This window comes from Xyrauchen texanus, chromosome 21 (genome assembly GCF_025860055.1).
Source record: "Xyrauchen texanus isolate HMW12.3.18 chromosome 21, RBS_HiC_50CHRs, whole genome shotgun sequence".
Classification (NCBI taxonomy): Eukaryota; Metazoa; Chordata; class Actinopteri; order Cypriniformes; family Catostomidae; genus Xyrauchen; species Xyrauchen texanus.
The window spans coordinates 8,457,449-8,482,909 of record NC_068296.1 but is presented as its reverse complement, the minus strand read 5'-3'; the positions used below and the strand labels follow the sequence as shown (position 1 = coordinate 8,482,909).

The window sequence follows — 25,461 nt, the reverse complement described above, 5'->3', positions numbered from 1 at the left end:
AATAATAAATAACAAATAATAATAAAAAAGAACAACAAGATACAGAAGCCAAGGTGACAAACCTAAAAGCAAATGACAAAAAAAAAACATTAGATACAGTTATTAGTCTTGATAATTTGGAGATCTGATCTTCACTGTGAGTCTTTATTAATGTTGAGGAAGTATGACATTATTTAACATTTTGTTGTTGTTGTTCTTGTTGTTGTCGTGCATCTGACTTGCTCTGCCATATTTATTGTTCTCTACGTAGCCAAAATTTGTTTTAACTCCCGGCGTAGACCTTGAAATGCCACTATGAAAATACTTTAAGTCTGGCTTGTTTTTTCCTACACCGTGACCAATAATCTAGCTGTTGTGGAAGTGGAGGAGCAAGTAAAAGATTTTAGGAAAGAAGAAAAGAGGAGTAGGAGAGTGCAGAGGAACAGCAGTAGGTCCGCGGCGGCTCACAGCATGAGGAAAACGGATTAATTACTTTAGTGTTTGACCTCGAGCGACCTGGAGCAGATTATCCCAGCGGTTCCAGAGAAGACAGCATCCCCTCGACCGACTGTCAGTCTAACAGAATGAGTCATTAACACAGCTAGTTTAGAACGGGTGACTGGAGGATTTGGGGTTTTTGACCGGAGAAAATTTGTTTACTTACTCCTAAATCAAGTCAACATGAAATCAAATACAGCTGTATATATTGTCTTAATAAATGTCCCTAAATGTCTTATTGAGCATAAGTGAATGTTATTCTAAAAACTGTTTTCATTATATTCCATCAAAATGTAACAACTTTCTCTACCTTTGAAATTACTTGGTGAAGACAATGTGGGCAGTAAAGTAACATTAATAATAATAGTTAAATAATATTAACTAATAATATTAAAGCCTTACATTAACAATCCAGTCAAACTATTTAAAGTTTGTTAATGGCATTTTATGTTGACTTTAAGAAAAACAATTTGTCCATGTGCATAGTTGACTGCTCTGTACTGCACATTTTCCATTTTCCCTTTTTGATTTATGACTGGAAGCACGTAGTTTTTCTAAAGCAAATTGTTTAGAGCAAATCGTTTTCCAAAAATGTATGGCAACATATGTGGACAATAGTACAAAGTTGTGAAATTATACTAAGCTATAGAAAGTCAGATATTTGGTTTATCAAATAGTTTATTATGTTTCCAGGAATGTTGGTTATTCATGTTTTTGAGATGTTACAGACATTACAGCTGAAATTAGCATCATTAATTCTGATTCAAATATTGGCCAGCATCATCCAATCACTGCCAACCATGTTAAAATAAAATTATACCTTATAAATTCTGAATCTATGTACTGATTATCATTGTCCCATTTCTGCATATTGAGTGGTCCAAACATCATCTGTAGACTGAAACTGAACTTTTGGTGAGATTTTAAGAGTGAACGCACTTGGCTGCATAGAAAGATATAGGTTGCTCCCTTGCTCCCTGTTTAGAGAATGACTTAAACTCCAGTGTGCTGTCTGTCTGCACTGGTCTCAGAACAGTTTGAAATGCACCTTATTTTCATCCTAACTCCATATAAAGCATCTGACATTTTTTAGGATGAACCCATTGATTCTCAATGTGATAATGCACAATAAATATAGAATTTATAAGGAACATTTTTTCTAAAGTACAAATAAGTGTACATTATGTTTAGCAGTGTGGCGTTTCGCGATAAATTGCTCAAAGTTTAAAAATGGCATATCGGATGAAACTTGAGACTTTTGACTCAAACAGATTTCAATGTAAAAACTTAATTAGGTTTCTTACCAGATTTTATTGGCATTTCTCCCAAAGACAAACTCTGCTGTGATCGGCGCCATGTTGTTTGGTCACATGACTCCGTACATTGAAAGTTCACTTTACTGACAGCACAGTCTCCTATACTATGCTCAGTCAGTTTAAATTAATTTAATTTATGCGTTGCATATAGCAAATCCAATATAAAACATCCACGCATGTATACACTGGGTCGCACAAGGTAATATAGTGTTTGACAGTTAAATAAGGTTTGAAGTCAGTTTCATAACAAGCTAAAATATTAGTCAGCATTCACTGATACACAAACCTTTCTTGAGGTTTTAGCTCTCAAATCTTTTTTTGCATAAAATTAAAAACATTCAAAGTGTCGCAACCAACATGAAAACCAATGGCGCAACTTTTTTTGAGGTGCCATTTTAATATTAAAATGTGCACACGTGTGAATAAGATATAAGAGCTGCTGCAGAGGGCAAGGTTTTTCACTTTGGGGTGAACTTTTACCCCCAGCATCTTGTGCCCTGTCAAATTAAAAAGAAAGTGCACAGATGCTGTAGTTGTAATATTTTGGGAAAATGACTGGCCTGGGAATTCCTGAAGAGAATAATAATAATAAAAAGCATCTGCACTAGCGGAACTTAATTATTAACATACAAGCGTTTCGATGGATGCAGTCACCCTTTAATACACTCTTACACACACACTATTATAGAAAACAAATATGATTTGAAACCAGTACCAAATGAGCTGCACTTAACAAGCCACATATGAGCTTGAGCGTCTGTGTGTCTACATTTGACATCATTGACTTTACCACATTACCCAGCTCATGCAGGTAGAGGTAGTGTTAACAAGCCTAACACATTAACATGCACACACACACACATTCTTTCACTGAATTTACAGCGGTGTCACATGAGGAGAACCCTCTGTAATTATAACAGACAATCTAAAGCAAATTCTGTCAGTGTGGATGCAGTGGAGGTGTAATTAGACAGATGGTGGAGGTCAGAGGACGATGCACTTCTTTACATTAGACACCTCCTGTGTCTTCTTACAGCACACACTAAAAAGAGCAAGTGTGTATGTGAATGAGTGGGCATGGAGTACTCATTTAAAGGACTCTTTCAACCCCAGATCATTTTCTCACCCTCATGCTGTTCCAACCCCGTATGACCATCTTTCCTCAGTTGAACACAAAGGAGATGTTACGCAGTATGTTAGCCTCAGTTAGCATCATTTTTATTGCATCTTTTATCTTGATGGGGGGGGGGGGGGGGCACGTGATCTGCGAGCACGATGGCAGCTTAGATTTGCGTCTCTGCTGAGCCTACTCTTATTCAACGGATAGTTCATGTTGATTAGTTAACTTTTCGGAAATTCTTTAACTAGTATTTGTAACTACATTATGGCTTCATGTGAGAGAAAATTATCTGGCAAGCAAACGCAACAAGCACAAGCACACAAGGCGGACAAGATGGAGGTGTCCCTCGTGGCCATGATTGCTTCAGCTATGGAGAAGCAACAGGTTTTTATTGAAGCATAGTTCAATACGCTGCAGGATAGATTAGACAACATTCAGACAGAGCTATCTGGCTGTTCAAACGCAGTAAGTGAATTGTGTGACAGATATTTCTAGCTTGAACAGCTGAGTCAACATGGACAAAAAGAGAAAAATGCGGCACGAAAATGGCGGCCTACAAGGACAAGCTTGCAGATTTTGGAAGATCAGAGTTGCAGAGATAATGTACGCATTGCGAACTTACCAGTGCGTGTGGAAGCCTATATCTCAAGGTCTTCATGAAGATGCTGCGTTTTACCAAAAAACTGTCACCATTAACCGCCTCCGCACCTTCATGGGGGTCACCAATAAGGCACAGAAAATGGGCTACCAGTCCTTCTTGATCTATCCGGCACTACTTAAGCTTACCCAAGGTTCATCACAACACATCTTTAAGTCCCCTCTGGAGGTTGAGGACTTTCTAAGTGGTTTGGCCACACGGGACGGTGCAGTAGGGTAATCTGACAGTTTCTTTTGGTAAAATTCAATTTGGCTTATATTGATAGCCTATCTAGTAAACTTTTTATTTTACTAATTAGCGATGATGTAGGAGTGGGGGGTAGGTGGATCCATGGGGTCTGCCGACTTTCTCTGGGTCATGTTGTCTAACAGATGGTTGTTCGTTCACATGATCTCTTTTGTTCACTGAGATTATGTGCCTCTTTACTTTTGTGGGAATCTGGGTGTTTGTGGGGGTTACGGCGACTATGGTGGGTGGGTATTTTTCCTTCTGTAGTGATATTTATTGTTGGAAGGTTCAGTCCAGTCTTTTACGTTTTTTGGATGGTATTTTTAAGTGTTGGTCAACAACGGTGTTTGTTTTTTTAATGTTATTTTATAGTTATAAGGAATGACAACAGAAACACTTCACATAATTAGAATGAATGTGAATGGTTTAAACAGTCCCATTAAACAAACTGCTGTCTTGATTTTTTGGATAGCCAGCCATTGATCTGGCACTTATCCAGGAGTCGCATTTGAGGAAACCATACGTCCAGAGGTTCTCTAAGAAATATTATTATGTAGCGTTCAGGATTTTTCTTTATTATTGGGGCCAATATGACCACTGTAGTGGATGCATCCCTTGATCGTTCTTGTTTAAAAAATCATCCATCACAGTCTTTATCAACTATAGCTTTATCAACTAAATTAAGGTGGTTTATAGAAGTGAATGATGGATCGGTGGACGATGCTCACTTTCTTTGGGATGCCATAAAGGGCTTGTGGAGCGGAGGGGGGCGGGGCCAGGTCGGAAAATCGCGCGCCCGGTCCCCAATCGGCCTGATGAGGCCCGCGAGGGATAAAGGCGGCCGGTGACGATGGTTTGAGAGAGAGAGAATTACGGGCATGTCCGTCGTGTGTGTTTGTTTATGCTTTTGGTTTAAGTTTTCATTAAAATTATGATTTATGTTGACAAGCCGGTTCTCGCCTCCTCCTTGCCCATCCTTTAACAGTGTTACATTGGTGCCGAAAGCCCGGGAAGGAGGAGGGATGCCCGTTGCAGAGTCCTCGATACTGCCGTCCACCCTGGGGAGCGCCACTACCATCTGCCGGGTGACGGAGTAGCCCGACCGCCCAGATGCGGGGAACGGCCGCCGTCCACGGGGCAAGTGGGGACTGGATACCCTGACCGCCTGGAGCGAGGGAGCCGCTGCCGGGGGCGGAGGAGTGCCCTGCCATCCCCAGAGACGCGGAGGGGTCGAGGGAGACCGCCGTCCACGAGGGGAGGAGGTAAGAAACTCTCCGACCGCCCAGAGCGGTAGGGCCGCTGCGAGGGATAAAGGCGGCCGGTGACGATGGTTCGAGAGAGAGAATTACGGGCATGTCCGTCGTGTGAGTGTTTGTTTATTCTTTTGGTTTAAGTTTTCATTAAAATTATGATTTATGTTGACAAGCCGGTTCTCGCCTCCTCCTTGCCCATCGTTTAACAGCGTTACAGGGCTGCATACAGGATTTCTCTATTTCATTTGCATCTTACATCAGTAAAGCTAGATTTAAGCTAGATTGCTTCGGAACGAAGAAGGTTAGAGACTTAGAGAGAGTGTGGCAACAAATAATAGCGACATGTGCAGAAATTAATTCCATATTATGCCATAGAGAGCTTTTGATGCACAAAATTAGGAGAACTTATTATTTCAATGGGGCTAATCTGAGTAATCTTTTAGCTCTTAGGTTGAAGAACAGTAAAAAATATTCAAAAAATATAGCGATTCAATAATCTGACAGTTTGATAAGCAAACTTAAAAGGTATTAATGCAGAGTTTAAGTCTTTTTATCAGAAGTTATATAAATCTGATCTAGTCTTAAATTAGACTAAGTGCAACAAATTTCTTCAGGATCTTTCCCTCTCACATCTTTCTGATGCGGAGACAGCATATTTGAATGCTCCAATCTTACTAGAGGAATTGAAGGCAGCTCTTATGTCAATGAAGAACGGGAAGTCTGGGTGGGATGGTTATGTTTTGGGAAGAGTTGGGCCAGCCCTTGTTAGACATGATCAGTTATTCTATTCATAAGGGTGCCTTCAATAGTAATGCTAATATGGCTATTATTACTCTGCCACCTAAGCCTGACAAGGATTTAACTCAGTGTGGGAATCACAGACCATTGTCTCTTTTAAACAGTGATGTTAAATTGTATGCAACAATTTTGGCCGCTAATTTGGATACATTTATGACTAAGCTGGTGCACAATGACCAAACTGGTTTTATTATATCATGTTTGGCATCTAATAATGTATGCCGTTTATTACATATCATTCACGTTGCTAGTGGAATCAGTTCGCCAGGTGCTACACTATCTTTGGACACGGAAAAGCCTTTGGCCGGCTTGAGTGGCAATATCTATGGGCAGTTTTGGAACGCATCTATGATACCACTTTTGCAACCCTCCAATAACTGGACTAAATTACAATCATTGTCTTCTAAATTCATATGGAATGGCAAGCCTTCCCGAGCAAAATCTATAACTATGCAGCATAGGAAGGAGGCTGTGTGGTTGAATCCTGGATCTCTTGTTCCCAAGAGATGGGACAAGGGGTATGGATTCAGCTTTACATTTGTTGTTTTTGGAAGCCTCTTATAAACACTTACCAATATTGGACGTCTGGTATTGAGATATATGGGGAGCCCAATAATTATGATATTTGTTGGGATACGATATGGTCCAATCTCAGACAGGTCTCAAAAAACCCAAAATTAGGGTTTATGGTTCACAGGATGTACCGTTATTTAATTAAACATTTCCTGTCCCCTAATTGTGATCTATGTTCCAAGGGTTATGTAGGCACATGTTTTGGAACTTCCTTAAAGTGAACAAGTTCTAGCCACAGGTTTCTGCTTCTTTAAAGGACATTCTTGAGGTGGATACACCATGTTGTCCCAAACTTTTACTTTTAAACTGAAATTCATCCTTTAGTTTTTCACTGCTTCAGAAAAGACTGTTATTCTCTGGATTGACTGCAGCCAAGAAAATGCTAGTATTACACTGGCAGCTCTCTTGACTGGCCGCATTGGATGAACTCCTTCTTGGACATTGCCAACATGGAGCTATCAGTGGCCAGAATGCATGTTGCCACACACATAACTATTTCAGCATATTTGAGATGAGAAAAGCAAAATTAAGACTGTTCTGAGTGTTAACTCTTGTATTGTGTTATACAAATGTATGTATGTACATTAACACTGCAAGCAGTTTTGAATACAAATCGTATAAAAAAAAAAACTAAGACCGTTTACCACCCTTTCTCTGTGCCTCATTCATGAAGCAAAAGTTGAATGAATTTCCTTGTGAATTGTTCATAAACTCTTTTTATTCTTATGTAATTGTCACATTTAGTTCAATGCTGTTTGACAAATCATTAAGATTTTTGTTCTCGTGTTTTGTGAGTGACACCCTATGACTTTCAGGACAAAACAAGCTGTTGTTACTGTACCTTTAAGACTTCTATATGTAAATGATTAACAATAAGCACAAAGTCTTCAGTAAATTCATGTAAATTGCTGGAGATCAAAACAGGGCACAAACACAGTATGATTCTTAATATTTTTATTTGATCTTTTTTTTAAATAATATCCAGTTTGTGTGCTTATCATCCATCCAGGTTTTGATTGGAGCGTCTGTCCTGACCTTAACTTCAACAGACAATTTGTGAAACTACTAAAGTCTCCAAAATATCTGCCGCTTACATCAACACACAGTTACATAACACTTATTGCTGTTTCCAATAGTTTATAGATTTCATAGAAACAAAAGAAAAGAAAAAGTAAGAAACTAAAACTGATCAATAGATTGACATTCCAAATAACGTCTCTGTTGTCACAGTTCATGTGTCCTTTAGTATGTAGAACACTGTGTCTTTGTTGTTGTCCTAAAAAAAGTGCTATAGTGTGTTTCAGCTTGGTAAAATCCCATACAGCATTTGAATGTGGTTATTCAATACTGTTAACATGATGCTTCCAATGATATAACCAGAGATGATTAAAGACTAAGTATGTAGTGATTATCACACAGGAACACCAAAACAAATACAAAAAAAAAGAAAAGAAAGAAGAGAAATCAACATTATTGTTGTTAAAAATAAAACGCACACAGTGAATTGGGTTAAAACAGTGCTGTGAAACGCATTATCTTAAAGGAACACTCCTGTTTTAATACAAATTAAGCTCAATCAACAGCATTTGTGGCATAATGATGATTACCACAAAAAATGATTTCAACTTGCCGTCCTTTTCTTTAAAAAAAAGAAGCGAATGTGAAACTTGTAATTTTTTTAAAGCACTTATATTTATTCTTCTGTTAAAACTCAAAGTTGTTTCAATCGTCATTTTTGGGTTTTAGTGTTTGTTGACATTACATTGTCAAAATTGGCTATAACTTTACACAGAAAAGGTTAGTAAGTGATTTTTTCACACTAAAATCATGTTAACACACATATTGTTTATGTCTTGTTGCTATACTTTTGAAATAGTTAGTATTTTAACATTTACGGATTGGCCCCATTCACTTCACAATCTGTAACCCAGATTTATGCAAGTCAAAATAAATGTTGTGGTAATCAATATTATGCCACAAATGCTGTCAATTGAGTTTAACTATTTTTGAACCCGGAATATTCCCTTAATACACTCTCTAACAAAAAAATCCAAAGAAACTTTAGGATCTCACCTTTTAAAATCTTAAAAAAAAAAAAAATCATACTCCTTTAAAAAAATTATTCTTATTGAGCACATCAGCTATCCCTCAACCAGGCTTGTCCAACAGAAAACTTAGTAATTAATCCATAATCATTGCTTAAAATACTTCTTTAATCTCTCAATTAGTGATTGACTGATATATCCGGCTGATATTTTACCATTTTGAAATTATTGGCATCGGCCACTGTAAAGCCCATATCAGTCCACCACTATTTTTAATCTGCATAAAACATAGCTGAACGTAACATATCTTCTGCATTCTGCTACCTGTACTGCTACAACTGTCAAAATGGGGCAGGCACTGAGAATATTGAGAGTTTTTCACCCTGTAAAACTCAAGCTACATGTGTTTAAGGTTACTCACCAGCTTTAGGTCTGTTTTTGTGTCTTCAAATGTTTAAGGTCAGAGAAAACCACTTCTAGATGTATCTGAGCCCCCCTCAGGATCACAGCCAAACCTGATATATGTTTCCAGCAGATATTGTCTGTTATACGTTCACTAAAAATCAAACATTCTTCATCATTTACATTTTTATGTGAATTATTCCTTTAAGTATTAGTTAAGTAGTTAAGAACATTTGTGGCCCTTTGTCAGTTTGATTTAAAACACAAATGCCTCTCCCGGGCCTTCCTGTTCTACAAGCATCACCCTGCAGTCACAGCTCTCAGAATGAATTTGTAGGCATGAATTAGAGATGATAGTGACAATGAAAGCACTCAGAGGTTCAGCCCGGTAAGTGTGAAATTTAATCCTCAATCACCGCCATTTATTTCATTACCATCTGCACAGCCAATCCATGGGCGCTTCTACGCGGCTCGTGATCATGGCACAAAGGAAACAGAGCCGGCGTAAGATTAGGTGTAAAATTGGGAACGCTCCCGACTGGAATCAGAATGTGTTGTGTTAAGAATAATCCCAAAAAAAACTGAAGTGTTACATGTTGCCAGGTGGATTGTGGCCAGATTTGACTTCCTGCTGGCTCTGTAAATGTGTCTCTGTATCACATGCCAAGATGGAAAGTGACACCAGGGAATAATGTGTGTGGCGCTTGTCAAAAAAAAGAGTTATTACCGTTTGATAGGAGAACAAAAAGACTTTGTGAGGAGGTTATAAATGAGCGAAATAAGATATAAGCAATGTTTAGAATATAGATTAAACAATACTAAACCCAATTTCCAACTGTCAACTCAATATTTGTGAATCCAAATGTCATCAGTTGCTAGTAGCTCACAATGCAAAAGTGTTGATAATGCTTCATTGATGTACGTAACATACAACTCTAACCGCACCTTCTGTGAAAGGTTTCAGTTTTGACTTTACACAGACAAAGAGATAACTGATAGTACAAGATCTATTTCAAAGTCTGAGTTTGAACTGGAGAATTGAAATTTAGATTCTGAAGATATGACTCTGAATCTAAATTTGAATTAGACAGACTGAATCAAAGAATTTGAATATTTGAGTCTGAATATTTGATTGATTCTGACAGTACGAGTCTACCTCAGAGTCTGAATTGGAGAATCTGCTATTCTGAATTTGTTGGTGTCATTCTGAATATGAGAATCTGATTTTGATGGTGTTAATCTGAATTTGAGGGTCTAAGTCTGAATCTGAGAGGCTGAACTGAAGAATTGGAATCTGTGAGTCTGATTTTGATAATAAGTGTCTGAATTTGAGTATGAGTGTGAATCGGGGTACTTTAATATGCGGGTCAGTGTCTGAAAGTCACGAAAGCACTTCTGAGGTTCCAATATTTAAATTTATACTCCAATGGCGGTAAGGTTTAGGGTTGGAGTTTGGGGGTAGAGTTACTAAAATATACTTTCCTCTTCACTGTCTTACATCCTTTGCAACTAAAACCAACTTGCTTTACGACTCGCTTTTGACGCCAATATCTCGCATTTCACCCAGAAACTGGAGCTCACACATGCCCTACAGTACATTCAAAAACACTTCCCGCTTTGGCCACTGGGAGCAGTGCACTGACCGAGTTTAGCTTAAGAAAAGTCAACCTACCATCTAATTCACTCTGAGATCAATCTCGTATAGCTGACGATGCAGCAAATACCGTCACAATCAGCTGGGACTGTACAGCATCTCTACTGTGATCCTGACACCTGAATCATCTCTTTGACATGCAAAAAGTGCACTTGACTACATTGCACATCTGGATATATGGCAAGTTATAACGCTCTTCTCTATTAATTAAACTTTATTTGATGAATTACTGCTGATAAGATCAATATAAAATGTATACAAACATCTCTTTTAAATAAGTTTGCTTTCATCTGGCAATAATAGAGTGCCGAGCAATTTTTGTGAATTAATTGCAATCTATAATCATCCTAATTTACATACTGTAGATAGAAGGTGTGTTTTTGCAGAAAGACATAACAATGACTTAATTTAAATACCCAAGATGCAGCTCCAATTCAGCATTGATTGTGGCTACTTAAACCACATTGTGGTTGGTGAATAAGACAAAGCTTTTTCTGTTGAAATACCACAGACAAAAGTGCTGCAACTGTTTAGTGAATTCACTCATCATTCTAAGAATTAAAATCTGTGAAATTGTCATAAAGCTCAGATTTGGAGTGACAGTATCTTGTTTGACAGTTCTGGTCTACATCCTCTGTCATTAATATGTTTCAGAGATCATCTCTGCAAATGTCTTGGTTGCCTCATTCTCTAATCATTCAATCCTGCACCCTGATTCATCCTTCTTTTACCTTCATCAGCTTTCACAGGTTTGACTGTCTTTTGTGTTATATATATATATATATATATATATATATATATATATATATATATATATTTTTTAACTATCATAAAAACTCCAAGCTCTTAAATACTCCACAATCAATACTTAACTGCCTCTGGGAAACTTCCTATGCTCTGAGAAACAATCATAACACACAGTGCAGGTGCCTCAGTACAGTCTCGGAACAAACCTCTCATCATTTAGAGAAGCCCACAGGGGGTCCTGCCTACCTGCGGGGCCCCTGGCTGCCAGTCAGCACACATCACCTCCTCCATACATCAATGTCTTGTTGCATTTGGGCTCCCTGTCTCTCTCTCTCTCCCCCTCTGTCTCGCTCGATCTTAAAAGTTGAAGTGTTTTCACAGCTTATGAACTTTCACCTGGTCAGATGCTCTTAGGTGTTTATAACTGCTGTCCCTGATTTTGCTTCGAGACACATAAAGAGAGTTCAAATTAATCTCTGTGGAAGAACAGAAAAATACCAAATAGACCATCAGATACAACCTGTGTTGACTTCCCAAGCCATATACAATACATACAAAATGCTGCTTTGCAGAATTAACATAATTAATAGTTTATTAGATGTGTCTGCTATGGCAAACATCATTATTACATTTGCTCAAATAGGGTTAGTGATTGAACAATCCCCCCCCTACCCTAAGTAATATACACTCATTTAGCACTTTATTAGAAACACTTTGGTCCTAATAAAGTGTCAGACGTGGTCTTCTGCTGTTGTAGCCCATCCGCCTCAAGGTTCAACATCTTGAGCATTCTAAGATACTATTCTGCTCACTACAATTGTACAGAGGGGTTATTTGAGTTACCATAGCCTTTCTGTCAACTCGAACCAGTATGGCCATTCTCCGTTGACCTCTCTCATCAACAAAGCGTTTCCATCTGCAGAACTGCCACTCACTGGATGTTTTTTGTTTTTAGCACCATTCTGAGTAAACTCTAGAGACTGTTGTGCGTGAAAATCCCAGGTGATCAGCAGTTACAGAAATACTAAAACCAGCCTGTCTGGCAACAAAAATAATGCCATTTTGAAATCAGTGAGATAAAAAAAAATTCTCCATTCTGATGGTTGATGTGAACATTAATTAAAGCTTCTGACCTGTATCTGCGTGATTTTATGCACTGCACTACTGCCATTACTACTATTGGCTGATTAGATAATCGCATGTATAAGTTGGTGGAGAGGTGTTCCTAATAAAGTGCTCAGTGAGTGTACTTCAGCAATAACTCCCGTACTGCTTGTGCCACAGACATGAATGATACCTCAAATTATGCAACTTGTTGAGAATTATGCTATTACATTAAGAGATCAGACTTACAACCACATAGAACAGCCTGGCAACCACCCACAACCTTTTAACAACCCCATAAAAACATGCTAAAAACTATTTAGAACATAACGCCCAGGCAACCCTAGCATAACTTTTGAACGGGCAAGCACCATCATGTCGGTCCACTAATATCGGAAAATATTATCTGAAATTAACAAATCAGTCATTAAAAAATAAGTTTGAGGAAGTTTGTGCCCATTTGGCGCTTTTCAAATTTAAACGGAATCAAAATGTATTCCGAGATGTACTGTATTGTGGGTCTGTATTTGCTCTTTGCAGCTGTTCTAAAATAATGCCAGGAAAGAGGTGGACTGATGCTGGTCATTGTGTTCTTATTTTCAAGCTGACAAGGGTCAAAAAGGTCAATGGTCACCCAAAAGGTGGCTGTCTGTCTCATTAAATCAGAACAGTGTCTGAGATATCTGACCTGTGAGGGACTCAGGTGTGCGTGTTTGTGACTGATGGAGCTCTGCTACAAGTTCTTCTATCCCTGAAATGCAGAACAATTTAATTTCATTTTTATGTGATACTTTTCTTATACAATACATTCAGAATTCTTAAATAATTTCCATCTTATGTCAACCCTTTAGCAGCTAAATATATAGAAACAAACAAAATCAGTTTAGAGCAGCTCTTTGACTAATGTTACAATGCTGTTGATTTGTGTTGGCCTAGTTTATGTAAAAAAAAAAAAAAAATGATGCATGGATGCTTTCCATTTATTTTCTGTGGAAAGGCAAAATTATTCTTGGAAAGTCAAACTTGATTGCCATTTGCACCAAGCTATATTATTAGAGTACCACACACACACATGCACACGCACAGGCACACATGTTGGTGTGGCTATCCTTATGAGGACTCTCCATATATATAATGATTTGTATACTGTACGAACTATAGAGTCTATCCCCTAGCGGTAACCATACCCCTAAACCAAACCCTCATAAAAAACTTTCTGCATTTATACATAAAAAAAAAAAACATAATTTAGTATGTTTTTTAAAGCAATTTGAATTATGGGGACCTTAGAAATGTCCTCATAAACCACATATATAGCATAATACCCTTGTAATTACCAGTTTGTAACATAAAAAATGTCCTCATAAACCACACAACCCACCTGCACACAGACACTCTGCAGGGCTAAATTGCCATTCATGTCTAACAACTTCCATGTGATCCTGGAAGACACGAGTGAATTGTGATTTAGCTGGGACATTGCTGTAAAATCCCTGTTTCTAAAACATCTCCCTTACCCTGAAGCCTACTCAATGCCCGCTAATACAGATAGTGTGGTTAAACAATAAAAAGAAAAGAAAGAAAAAAAGAAAGAAAGATAAACATTGAGAATGCTGACTAATAATCTTTTTGGTTTTCCAATGTCCTCCTTGGAAGGTGGTATAGTCCCTTACATACAATCCCTTATATTCAAGATCAGCAATATGTGATCCTCTTTAAGGTGTCTTGTTGACTAAAAAGTTATTTTGTGACACATAAAAAAGTTTTTATATGCAGGCTTGAGTGCATAGGATCCTGCAAAGTAGTCTCTGTATACTGTCCATATCAATCAAAATTACCAACCCCCTTGTGGATGAATTTGGCATAGTTATAAAATGATAAAAACACATGTTCTTTAGGTTTCAACATACAGTATATAGCATTTCACACCCTCCTATAGACTGATTAAAATATCTTTAAATATAATTCCATATATATATATATATATATATATATATATATATATATATATATATATATATATATATATATATATATATATATATATGTAAACACTGTTTATATTCATGAGTGGAAAAAGGAGAATAACAAAGCCAAACAAAAGAGGAGAAAACTACATTTCTAAGTTACCTTAGTAATCTTTTCTTTTTTTTTTAAATCACAGTAATATTTAGATATTTAAAATTATTAAGATTAAAACACAGTGTAGATACAGAGATAAAGAAATAAATATTTAAATGCCACACAGAGGAAGATTGCTATTACTGAATTAGGGGGTCAGGGGTGCACAGGAGGGTGTGATTTAGCCTCACAAATTGGAAGGAAGTTTAGAACGTAGTGGTTGTGCGTCCGAGGCCCTTGGGAGAGAAAGTGCCGGTGACGTCCCTATAGAATGAGCCTGGGCTCGTGACCCAGGAGAAGTCTGTACAGGGGTAGCCATATGCCCAGATACCGTGCCACAGGGCTTGGGCATTAGCGTTGGCGAGGAATACGGGGAGAGGCAGTAACCAGGTTCCAAAATAGACCGAGGGGGAGACTGACCCAAAGCTTTGGCCCCCTCTATAGATAATGATGGGTGGGAACTGGACAGTATATTCAAATCTTCATAAAAGCGGCCCAATGGAGAGTCTGTCCCCGAGGTGTGGTGGCCCGGGAGCTGGCCAGGACAGGAGGTCTGGGGTAGAAGCAGAGAGCTGTGTGAGCCCGCTGCACTGGAAGGGTCACTATAAAGGAAAGTTCTCCCTGCAACTGGGCTGTGGAATGTTGGACTAGGAGCTAAAGGTGTATAGCAAGGTGAGGCGTTAGCTGAGCCGTATTGAGCTAGAGAAGCTAGCGCTGACCTTTCTAAAGGAAGTTGGGGAAGGTAGCTGGATTGTAGGCTGGCTAAAGTAGGTAGGGTCTGAGATGATGTAGAACCATCATGGGCTTGGGCATGGCTAGAAGAAGGGGATCCAGGTGGGGGAGTATGCAAGAGGTTCAACCCTGTTAAAGTCTTGCCTCCTCCACCAGCAAACTGCTGTAGGGAGCTCATCTGAGTGGGCTTTGGTGGGGGCTGGCCATGTAACAACTGACTGGGGGCATGACTGAACAAGCCTGTGGAAAAGGGGCTATTATTAGACGAGGTTGTAGACAAGATCCCACTTGTGACGCCAAGTGATCCGCCCCCAGATGAACCAGATGAAAGTCCACCAGAGGGGCTTGCTAGTGCTCCCCCAGTTGCACCACCTATAGCTCCTGTTGATGAATAACCTATCAGACACCCAGAGCCTCCCTGTCGGACACCTGCTATTGCCCCTTGCTGGAGGCATCCTGAAAGTGGAGGGCTGCTGGGAGGAATGGGCTGCTTCTGTCTGGGCTGAGAATGGAGCTGTGCTGTGCTGGAATTTGGTGATGTCGAGGAGGAAGAGAAGATCCCAAATGGGAATGCAGTCGCCCCACTGGGCCTAGACTGGGAGCTGCTACCGCATGCCTGCTGGCTAGTACTGCTGGAAGCAGTGGCAAATGACAAGTGGTGTGTCCGAAAGGATGAGAGAAGAGGGTTATCAACCTCAGTCCAAGGCTTTGAAGGTGAACTAGAAGGAGAGTCACCAATTGATCCAGAACCTCCTAACTTTGGAACTACCGTTTGAAACCTCTTCAACCGGCTGGATGGCTCCTTCCTCGACCCCAGGACCGAAACAGGAGGTTGAAAGAGAGTGGCAGGAAGATGGGGATGGTGGGTTAGTGCAATAGCGACTGAAGTGGTTGCAGCAGCAGCCTGTAGAGGTGCCTGGATTAAGGGGGCCCAGATTACAGGTGTAGGAGAAGGAGGAGCAGGCAGAGACGGTCCCTGCATCAGTTGTGCGCAGTGAGCCATGTCTCGATCGTGCTGCACAATCTGTTGGATGATTTCACTCTCCTGATAGTTCAAAACCCCAGAATTCATGTCGTGTTGGACCTTATGCTGAAGAATAGAGTTCTTCTTCCCTAATGGATGAAAAACAAATATCATCAAGTAATCTGTAGTCTACAGGACACAAGTAATTTTATGACTCCAAGACGATACCACAAAAAGTACCTAAACATACCATCATAAGAGCATATTTCTTTTTTCTTGGACATGCTGCCATATAAATCCATGGTATTTGTATAAAGTTCCTTAGAGTATCATGTAAATAATATGGCATTTAAATAGTATAATAATTTAGAAACATGATATATCAAAGCACTAATGTATTACTATCTGATACCATCACTTTACCATGGTACAGCCATAGCACATTTATAATGCAATAAGCTTTCAGACAAAATACAAAATAAAGAATATGAAAAGACATCAGACAATGCAGTTGGGAAGAATGAGTTCTCATGCATTTCCCATTATATTTTATGTGTGCAGGTTGGCTTTATCTTGCATATCTTAAATTACAGAAGTAGTCAAATAATCTTTGTTTACAACTGTATATCTACAGTATAAAACATCTTGTTTGACAGTAGAGCTCTCTTTGTCACGAACACCGGTGAAGGCACCTCCCCTTCAGCCACCGGAGATCGGATTCACCGGTGTATTGACCGTAAAGACTGCATTTCCCATAAGCCCACATACCTAGGTCTGATTATGCTAAGCTGTTCCTTGTTGTCTCTTCCCTATTTAAATCATGTCTGTTTACTCCTCCTTTGCGAAGTCTTGTTTTGCTTTGCGAAGCGTTTATCCTGTTTCCAGTTCTGTCTATCGTGTATCAACCCAGCTTCGTCTCAGTACCTCGTTTGTTTGCCGCCTGCCCTGTATTAGTATTGCCTGTTCTAGTTTATCGATTGTTTGCTGCCTGCCCTGATCTTCTGCCTGCCATTACTCTGATTCTGCCTGCTTCTACATACCTGTTTGCCTGTGCTTGACCATTGCCTGTACGACTACTGAGTGTTTATCATTAAACTGCTGATGGATCCCAACCTGCCTGGGTCTTCGTTACACTCTTTGTAATTCTTTATTTTTCTTATTTTTCAGGCTTTAGCTTTAATCTAAAAATGTGTTTAGGTATGCAAAAATGATCATGTTCCATGAAGCTGCACCCTTCATTTAAATGAATCATATTTTTTTTTTAAGTATGTATAACCACCCCACCACCACCACCTATATGGTATATATATATATATATATTATTCACCCTTAGGCAACAGCCTGAATATTAATAATTGAGACTAGTGTTTTATACATTCTGTCCACCATTTACACCCCTATGGTTCCTCCCTTTCATTCGTCACATCACTGGTAAACCGGTCTCTGTCTTCTCTCAGGGCTCCTCAGTTAGCTCTAGGACAGCTCAGAGCACAATCAGACACTGAGGGGCATCTTAAAGTGAAGTGAAAGGCTGAACAGAAATAGCTCAACATAGCAGGGGGCAGATAGCTCCTGCAGCCACACCAGTCTGTGGTTGACTGCTCCTCTGTTAAGCCTCAGATAAGAAAGAATTAAAAAAGACAGAGCAAACATGACCTCTAAGTTCCATACAACTGATATAAAAGGAGAAGAAGAGCTTGGAGAAGCAGAGGGCATTTTGCTATCTTTGGTAATGGCTGCATGGAGTAACAGTATCATTTACAACTCTAATCTTACTGGGGTGTTTTGTGACACAAGAGACTTTTGATCTTCTGGCAGTATACAACTCAAATGTGTTTTTACAGATTACCCCTGATTTCATAAACTTTACAGCTGCGCTAAACTTGATTTAATCTCACAAAAACATGTCCAGGTCAAATGTAACACCGAAAACACAAGGATAAAAACAAAAACAAAACAAATAAAAAAACATGATATAATAAATGAGTATATTTATATTAAATGAGACTTTTTCTTGCATTATGTAACATAATTAAGCTCATTCTTTGTACTGTAATACATCCTTTTTTTTTCTTTTTTTACAGTATTAAGATAAAAATCTACATAAAACCAGTACAACAAATACTACCATGATGTAAATATCTCATTATTTAGCTAAAAGATAATAATGTTACAATGCAAAACAAATCGCAATTGTAAAAAAGCAATCAAAAAAAGCTTTGTTTTCTTTGAGCAAATATAATGTTTGTTTTTTTTATTTTTATTTTGGGGCGAAAAATTATCTAGAGTCTGGATATGTTCTTGACAGGTTTCATGAGATTTTAAATTATTAAATGTGTCAAGGATACTTAAAAAAAGCCTGTAATTAGCTATTTCTAGGGTGAAATCTTGAATGTTATCCTTCCAATAACATCACAATGCAGATTGTCTCAAACAATATGGTAACGATTCAATAATTCTAATGTTCTCCATGTTAATCTTCTTTGAAGGGACTTTGAGTTGCTAAACTACAAATAGGATTAGAATTTAGATCAGAGTTGAACATTTTCTGATTACTCAGTGCTACATTGCAGGGAAACGAGTGACCTGTGAACCTTGATTAATTTAAATACAGATGCTCAGATAGATGCAAATTACACAAATCTAATTAATCTGTAATTCATTAGTGATGTCTTCACTGTTTGAATGAGTATTACAAACAGTGTAGGTTTAATACAGCTAAAGACAACTGAACAGAAATAGAACAAAAAATGTGAACAAGGAAGGACATTACCTATCAGGCCCAGAACAAATTTGCAGATTTATATCACATTTTCAGTGCTGGTTTGGCAAAAAAACAAAACATGTGGACTGGTTTTAAACACAATAAACCTATTAGAGCTCAGAGTACTACACTCTTATTAGTAGCTGAAAGTATAAAATTATTACAAATATTTCATAAGTAAATTAGCAAGCGCTGTGGGACATGTATACATTTGTGCAACTTTTTAAGATCTACAGGTGTAGATTTTGCATGGGTATGTGGCACCCATGCATATGGGCACCTTTTACTGCCCGCACCCAATTTGCAAACTCCTCCGCTCTCACTACCCTCGACGGTGGGGTGGCAAGGGAGTACTCGGTGATTCCTCAGGTGGGTCAAGCGGTCGCGGTGCACACCTGTCTCACTGCCGGCCACCAAGAACCCGAGGAAGGCTTCTAAATGCCCCTGAGATGGGCAGCTCTGGAAGTCTGGAACCTGCACTTCAGGGGCTGGTAAGATGACCACTTCTTCTATCAGTGGAAGGCCGGGTGTAGAATCCATATTTCCCTTTTCTTTGATTTTGCATGCCCAATACCCACTTCCTCAAGAAAAGAGCAGTTTCCTTACTTCCTGGGCCCCACACTCTGTGTCCACGACCAGCAGGCACAGTTTCTCTCTGACAGGTTCGGCATGCCGGAGGCGGGACTCCCACCTCCGCGCGCCCAACTCTGGCACAAATCCGCCCCCAATGTGATGGCCTCCACGGGTTATGAGGAAGAATTTCTTCCTCTCCCATCCCAGGCTGTTCCGGGAGTGGTCACAAGGAGCCAGGAAAGTGCTTTGATGTCCCTGGATATCCCGACGCATCTTAGCGAGCGTCCGGCATCTAGATTGGTTTGCGGCGGTAAAGCTGAAGGACACGTACTTCCACGTCTCGGTCCTTTCTCGACACAGACCCTTCCTTCGGTTTGCTTTCTAGGGCCGGGCATACAGTACAGCATCTTCACGAAGGTCACAGAGGCAGCTCTTGCCCCATTAAAGGAAGTGGGCATTCGCATCCTCAACTATCTCGACGACTGGCTGATTCTAGCTCACTCGTGGGACCTGTTGCGTGCGCACAGGGACCTGGTGCTCAGGCACCTCAGCCGTTTGGGGCTTCGGGTCAACTGGGAAAAGAGCAAGCTCTCCCCGGTTCACAGCATCTCTATTCTCGGTATGGAGTTACACTCAATGAAGACATGCCTCACGAAAGAGCGCGCACAATCGGTGCTGAAATATCTACGTACATTCAAGCAGAACACATCGGTCCCACTGAGATCCTTTCAGAGGCTCCTGGGACGTATGGCATCCTCAGCAGCTGTCACGGCACTCGGGTTGATGCATATGAAACCGCTTCAGCACTGGCTTCAGACCCGAGTTGCGAGATGGGCATGGCGCCATGGCACACACCGCATGCTCGTCGCGCAGTTCTGCTGCCGTCTGTTCAGCCTTTGGTCTGACCTAGCATTCCTACGCACAGGAGTTCCCCTAGGCCAGGTCTCCAGGCACATCGTGATTACGACGGATGCCTCCAAGTGTCTGATATACCTTGAATCACGGGCAATTTTCCTCTTGACTATGTTTTGAAATGCTTATGATGATATTTGTGTGAATATTTTGCACCTGTTAAATGTGAGGCTAAAAGCTCAGTGTAAACTCTCGCTCCCTCTTGTGTCTGATGTCTCTGAATGTAATTTTCCTTATTGAGTCAGTCTCAGCTTGCCCACTGCATTATTGTTTTCGCTGCACACTTTGTATATTTTCCTTTAGTAGGAGGGAAGACACCCTCATCCGTCACCTTAAACGTCCACATCCAGTGCAGTCAGCTCACTCACCGCGTAACAACAAATGTCTTGGTTACTGACATAACCTCCTTTCCCTGATGGAGGGAACAAGACATTGTGTCGATGTAGTGACACTAGGGGTTGCTCCTCGGAGCCCCAGACATCTCTGATCTTTGAGAAAAGGCCAATGAAAAATGGCGAGTGGAATTTGCATAGGATTTACGGGTATATTAGGAGCTGGAATGCAAACTTGGTTTATACTGTGAATGAAAAAGGTTTCGCACTGAGGAGCCGAGACAAGGTCCCGGCCAATTCAGCGGTTAGTTCGGTGTTGTGGCAGGAGGGACACAACGTCTCGTTCCCTCAATCCTCAAGCGGAGGTTATGTTAGTAACCAAGACGTTCCCCTTCTGTTACTCGCTCGATGTAGTGACACTAGGGGTCCCTATGGAAATGCCACAACTACTGAACTGTTTTATGTGAACTGGCAGTGCGAGACGGGCAGAGCTCTGTGTGCATCTTAGCCAACGCACCAGGCGGCACGTAACTTCCTCCAACGCAATCGTGGGCATCAAATGGTCCCCTGCACCTCGGGGACAAGTCGACTGCCCAAAAATAAGGACCGGCTGACCCAGTCACGGCCTCTTCTCTTTTTTCTCCTTAAAAGGAATGAAATCGTTCAGCTGGAGGACATATAAGGTCCATGTTGGGGGATGACACCACGGAGACCACACTCCGCCCGGAGAGGGGGGGGCTTTAGAGTGGGAATACGACACATGGTCTTACCGAGTCCAGTCGGAAGTACATGGTAGATCCTACCAGAAGGGGAAGGAGTTACTACAAACACGGTGACCATTTTCTCTACACTGAAAATGGCATTACATTGTACTGTATCTCACATAGTTATATGCAAACAGATGATTCACATACAGTGAATAAATTGTTTGAGTGGTATGCCACTCTGAAAATACCAAGAGACTCATCAACTGCTAAGATCTTACCGATACGATCCAGGCGGTCTAGAGCAACGGTCTCGAATGCTCTCCTCATCATGGGATACTCTTCCAGGACTTCATTGAAGTTGTCCACAGAGAGTGAATACAGACGACAGTATGTATCTGCCCGAACGCTGGCAGTGCGTCTACCCCGTGTCAGCAGACAGATCTCTGGACAAGACACACATAAACACATCAGAGTTAATTTCATTTTGTTACTGTGATTATTTATATTTATACAAAAGGTTCTACCAAATTCAATAAATCAAAGAATTATAAGTGCTAAGATATGAGATGTGATATCTCTCTCTCTCTCCCTCTCTCTCTTTATCTATATATATATATTTAAGAAATATCACACGACCAAGAGTGCGATATGGCCCTACATCAGCACTGCCGTGATTCGACTGCTGGCACAAGGCTGCAGGCCGAGTGCCGTAAGTAATCACTGCAGTGCTGATTTAGGACCATATTGCATGATTGCGAGTGTGATATTGCTTATATACAACAGTTCACTGAACAAGTAAATTGTAAAAAATTTGGAAAAACTGAATACGGTCATAAAAACGCATTTGTGCATGGAACTACTTTCTTACGTGAAGGATCAGAATCTGCATTGCTGGTTCAAACCAAATGATGCGTCCATTTGTGTAATTAATCAGTCTGTTGTTTCTCTCAGCTGTGATGAGCCGTAATGCTCAAGTTGTTTGTTTAAAGCCATTTAAAGCTATTTCCTAGCTTTAGTAGTGTAGTAGTAATATGCGCGATCACATAGTGCTATTGTATGTAAACACTAACTGATGCTGACTTATTCACGTCACCTAATTGGCTCATATTACACACAAACATTTTTCTTTTGCCACCACCTGCTGGCGAACATATGTAACATAAAAAAAACATGTAATCAGACACATATACAGTAGCTCTTAACACATCTGCAGAAATGTACTCTGGTCAAATGAAACAAAAATGGTTTGGCCATAATGACCATCATTATGTTTGGAGGAAAAAGGGTGAGGCTTGCAAGCCGAAGAACTCCATCCCAACTGTGAAGCATGGGAGTGGCAGCATCATGATGTGGGGGTGCTTTGCTGCAGGAGGGACTGGTGCACTTCACAAAATAGATTGCATCATGAGGAAGGAAAATTAAGTGGATATATTGAAGCAACATCTCAAGACATCATCCAGGAAGTTAAAGCTCGGGTCTTCCAAATGGCCCCAAGCATACCTCCAAAGTTGTGGCAAAATGGCTTAAGGACAACAAAGTCAAGGTATTGGAGTGGCCGTCACAAAGCCCTGAACTCAAGGGTGTGTTAGCAAGGAGGTCTACAAATCTGACTAAGTTACACCAGTTCTGTTTGGAGGAATGGGCCAAAACTCCAGCAACTTAATGTGAGAAGCTTGTGGAAGGCTACGCAAAACATTTGACCCAAGTATTTGCTATCAAATACTACCGAAGTGTATGTAAACTTCTGATGCACTGGGAATGTAATGAAAGAAATAAAAGCTGAAATAAATAATTCTCTCTACTATCATTCTGACATTTCACATTCTTAAAATAAAGTAGTGATCCTAACTGACCTAAGACAGGGAACGTTTTCTATGATTAAATGTCAGGAATTGTGAAAAACTGAGTTTAAATGTATTTGGCTTAAGGTTTATGTAAACCTCTGTCTTCAACTATAGAGCTCATCAAGCTGGACAATTTATGCGCTGACAGTCATAAGCTCTGCCCAACAGGAAGTCGGCCATTTTGGAATGTTTTAAAAATTCAGGTTCTGGAATTTGAAATACTCCTCCTAGGTGATTCATGTTACAGGCACCAAATGTGGGTGACATCATACAAATACATTAACGATGCTGATCACATTGATGTGGCTATTGTGGGTCATGTTCATAGCACCACCAACTGGCAGAAGGAAGTGTGGCACTTTTAAAAGACTTTGAAATATCCCTCTTATGTTTACCTGAATTGCTTAATTTTTTTTAGAATAATGTCAAGACAATGCACATTTAAAATTCTGAAGGGATTCCTGATATCTTAAATAGTGTTGCCATGGCAACACATTAAATGTCATGATTCCTTTTTATGTATATTCACATGTTTTTGAGATACTTTTCATGATATCACACACATCAGAGTAGTCAGCCATTAGGCCTGGGAAAAAGTTAACACATGGGTGTGGCTGAGGAGTTTTGTAGCACCACCTTTTGAAAAATGTGGTGGGGTCAGTTTCTTCTACAGTTACCAAACTTGCTACATATATTGTTCTCATGAAGCTGGACAACATTCAAAATTACAGTCATTAGCTCCGCCCAACAGGAAGTCTGCCATTTTGGATTGAAGTGCATTTTTTGAAAATTGCAGGCCCTGAACTTTTAATACTCCTCCTAGGGAATTCATGGGATTTTCACCATATTTAGGCAATATTATGCCAAGATATTGAAGCTGCAACATTTTTGATATTTGTAGCAATACATTTCCAATACATTTATGGTGAAAAATGGAAAAAAGGAAGTACCTTATATTTTGATGAAAATTCAGCTGTATTTTTTGTAATGAAGGCTGATCACATTGATGCAGCTATTATGGGTCACGGTCATAGCGCCAGCAACTGGCAGCAGAAAGTATGGCACTTTTAACAGACTTTGAAATAGCCCTCTTGTGTTTACATGAATCTATTCAAAATTCTCTTGAATCATGTCAAGACATTGCTGATGTAAAATTATAAAGGAATATTTGATATCTTAAATACTGTTGCCATGGCAACACATTAATTTTTATTATTCCTTTCTTAATATACAGTATTTGGTATATATTTATTAGGCACTTTCATAAAATTTTGCACATACATCAGAGTCGTCGGCCATTAGGGCTGGGCAAAAGTCATAGCGCCACCACCTGAGTTTAACGTGATTACATTTAATGAGATCAAACGGCTATTAGACAACGAATATTTCTGGTGACAATTTTTGATTGTCGACGTTGTCAATAAAGTCTACTAATCGTTTCAGCCCTAGTCCGCTTATATATATATATATATATATATATATATATATATATATATATATATATATATATATATATCCAAATTGCTTCAAAATTGTTTAGAATAATGTCAAATGCCAAATGCATTTGCATATGTGTCCACCTTGCATTGTTTTCCAAAAGCCACCAGGAGGAAATGGACCAAAAAATGTTAAGCTTGGGGTGTCATCGCTGCTTGCAGCTATATTTGGATTTGTCCTTGCTCTATTCACACAGATGGAATACAATAACTTTCTATCGAGAAAAAAAGGCAGCTCCCACAACCAACATTTTTTGGATTAAAATTGTTCTGTAATCCACAACTGAAGCACTTAATGCCACTTTAAGAGCTTAGCGGACTAGCAGACCTCATATGTCATGGCGAAATCACAAATTTTAAGCCCTGTTTAAGAGGGTACAGGACTGTAGAGTCTTGGAAATACTGCCCCATGGTGCCCTCCAGTAAAACCAAGACCTTTGGACACCTGTGATAGGGTGTGTCCACTCACTGCCTTCAAATATGTCTATGTCTGGCTGTAGTGGCTTAGATTGTGCCTGTTTGGGGTCTTGGACTGACACAGCGGGCTTCTCCCATGATTGTGCCATGGGTTGTGCCCTCTGTGTGCCCATGCACTGGGATAGGAAGTGGGCATATCTACAGCATATGTCCTGGGTAATCAT

At 39.8% G+C, this 25,461-nt stretch overlaps 1 protein-coding gene across 1 annotated transcript in view; it reads right to left on the bottom strand.

Moving 5' to 3' along the window:
* Positions 1 to 14,683: 14,683 nt before the first annotated feature.
* LOC127661807 (potassium/sodium hyperpolarization-activated cyclic nucleotide-gated channel 3-like) overlaps positions 14,684 to 25,461 on the bottom strand; it is a 116,233-nt gene continuing 105,455 nt past the window's right edge. The window contains exons 7-9 of the mRNA XM_052152703.1: positions 21,759 to 21,923; positions 15,649 to 16,341; positions 14,684 to 15,519 (exon numbers count right to left, since the gene is read on the bottom strand). Coding sequence (XP_052008663.1) covers positions 14,684 to 15,519; positions 15,649 to 16,341; positions 21,759 to 21,923 — 1,694 coding nt within the window. The remainder of the gene's footprint in view (positions 15,520 to 15,648; positions 16,342 to 21,758; positions 21,924 to 25,461) is intronic.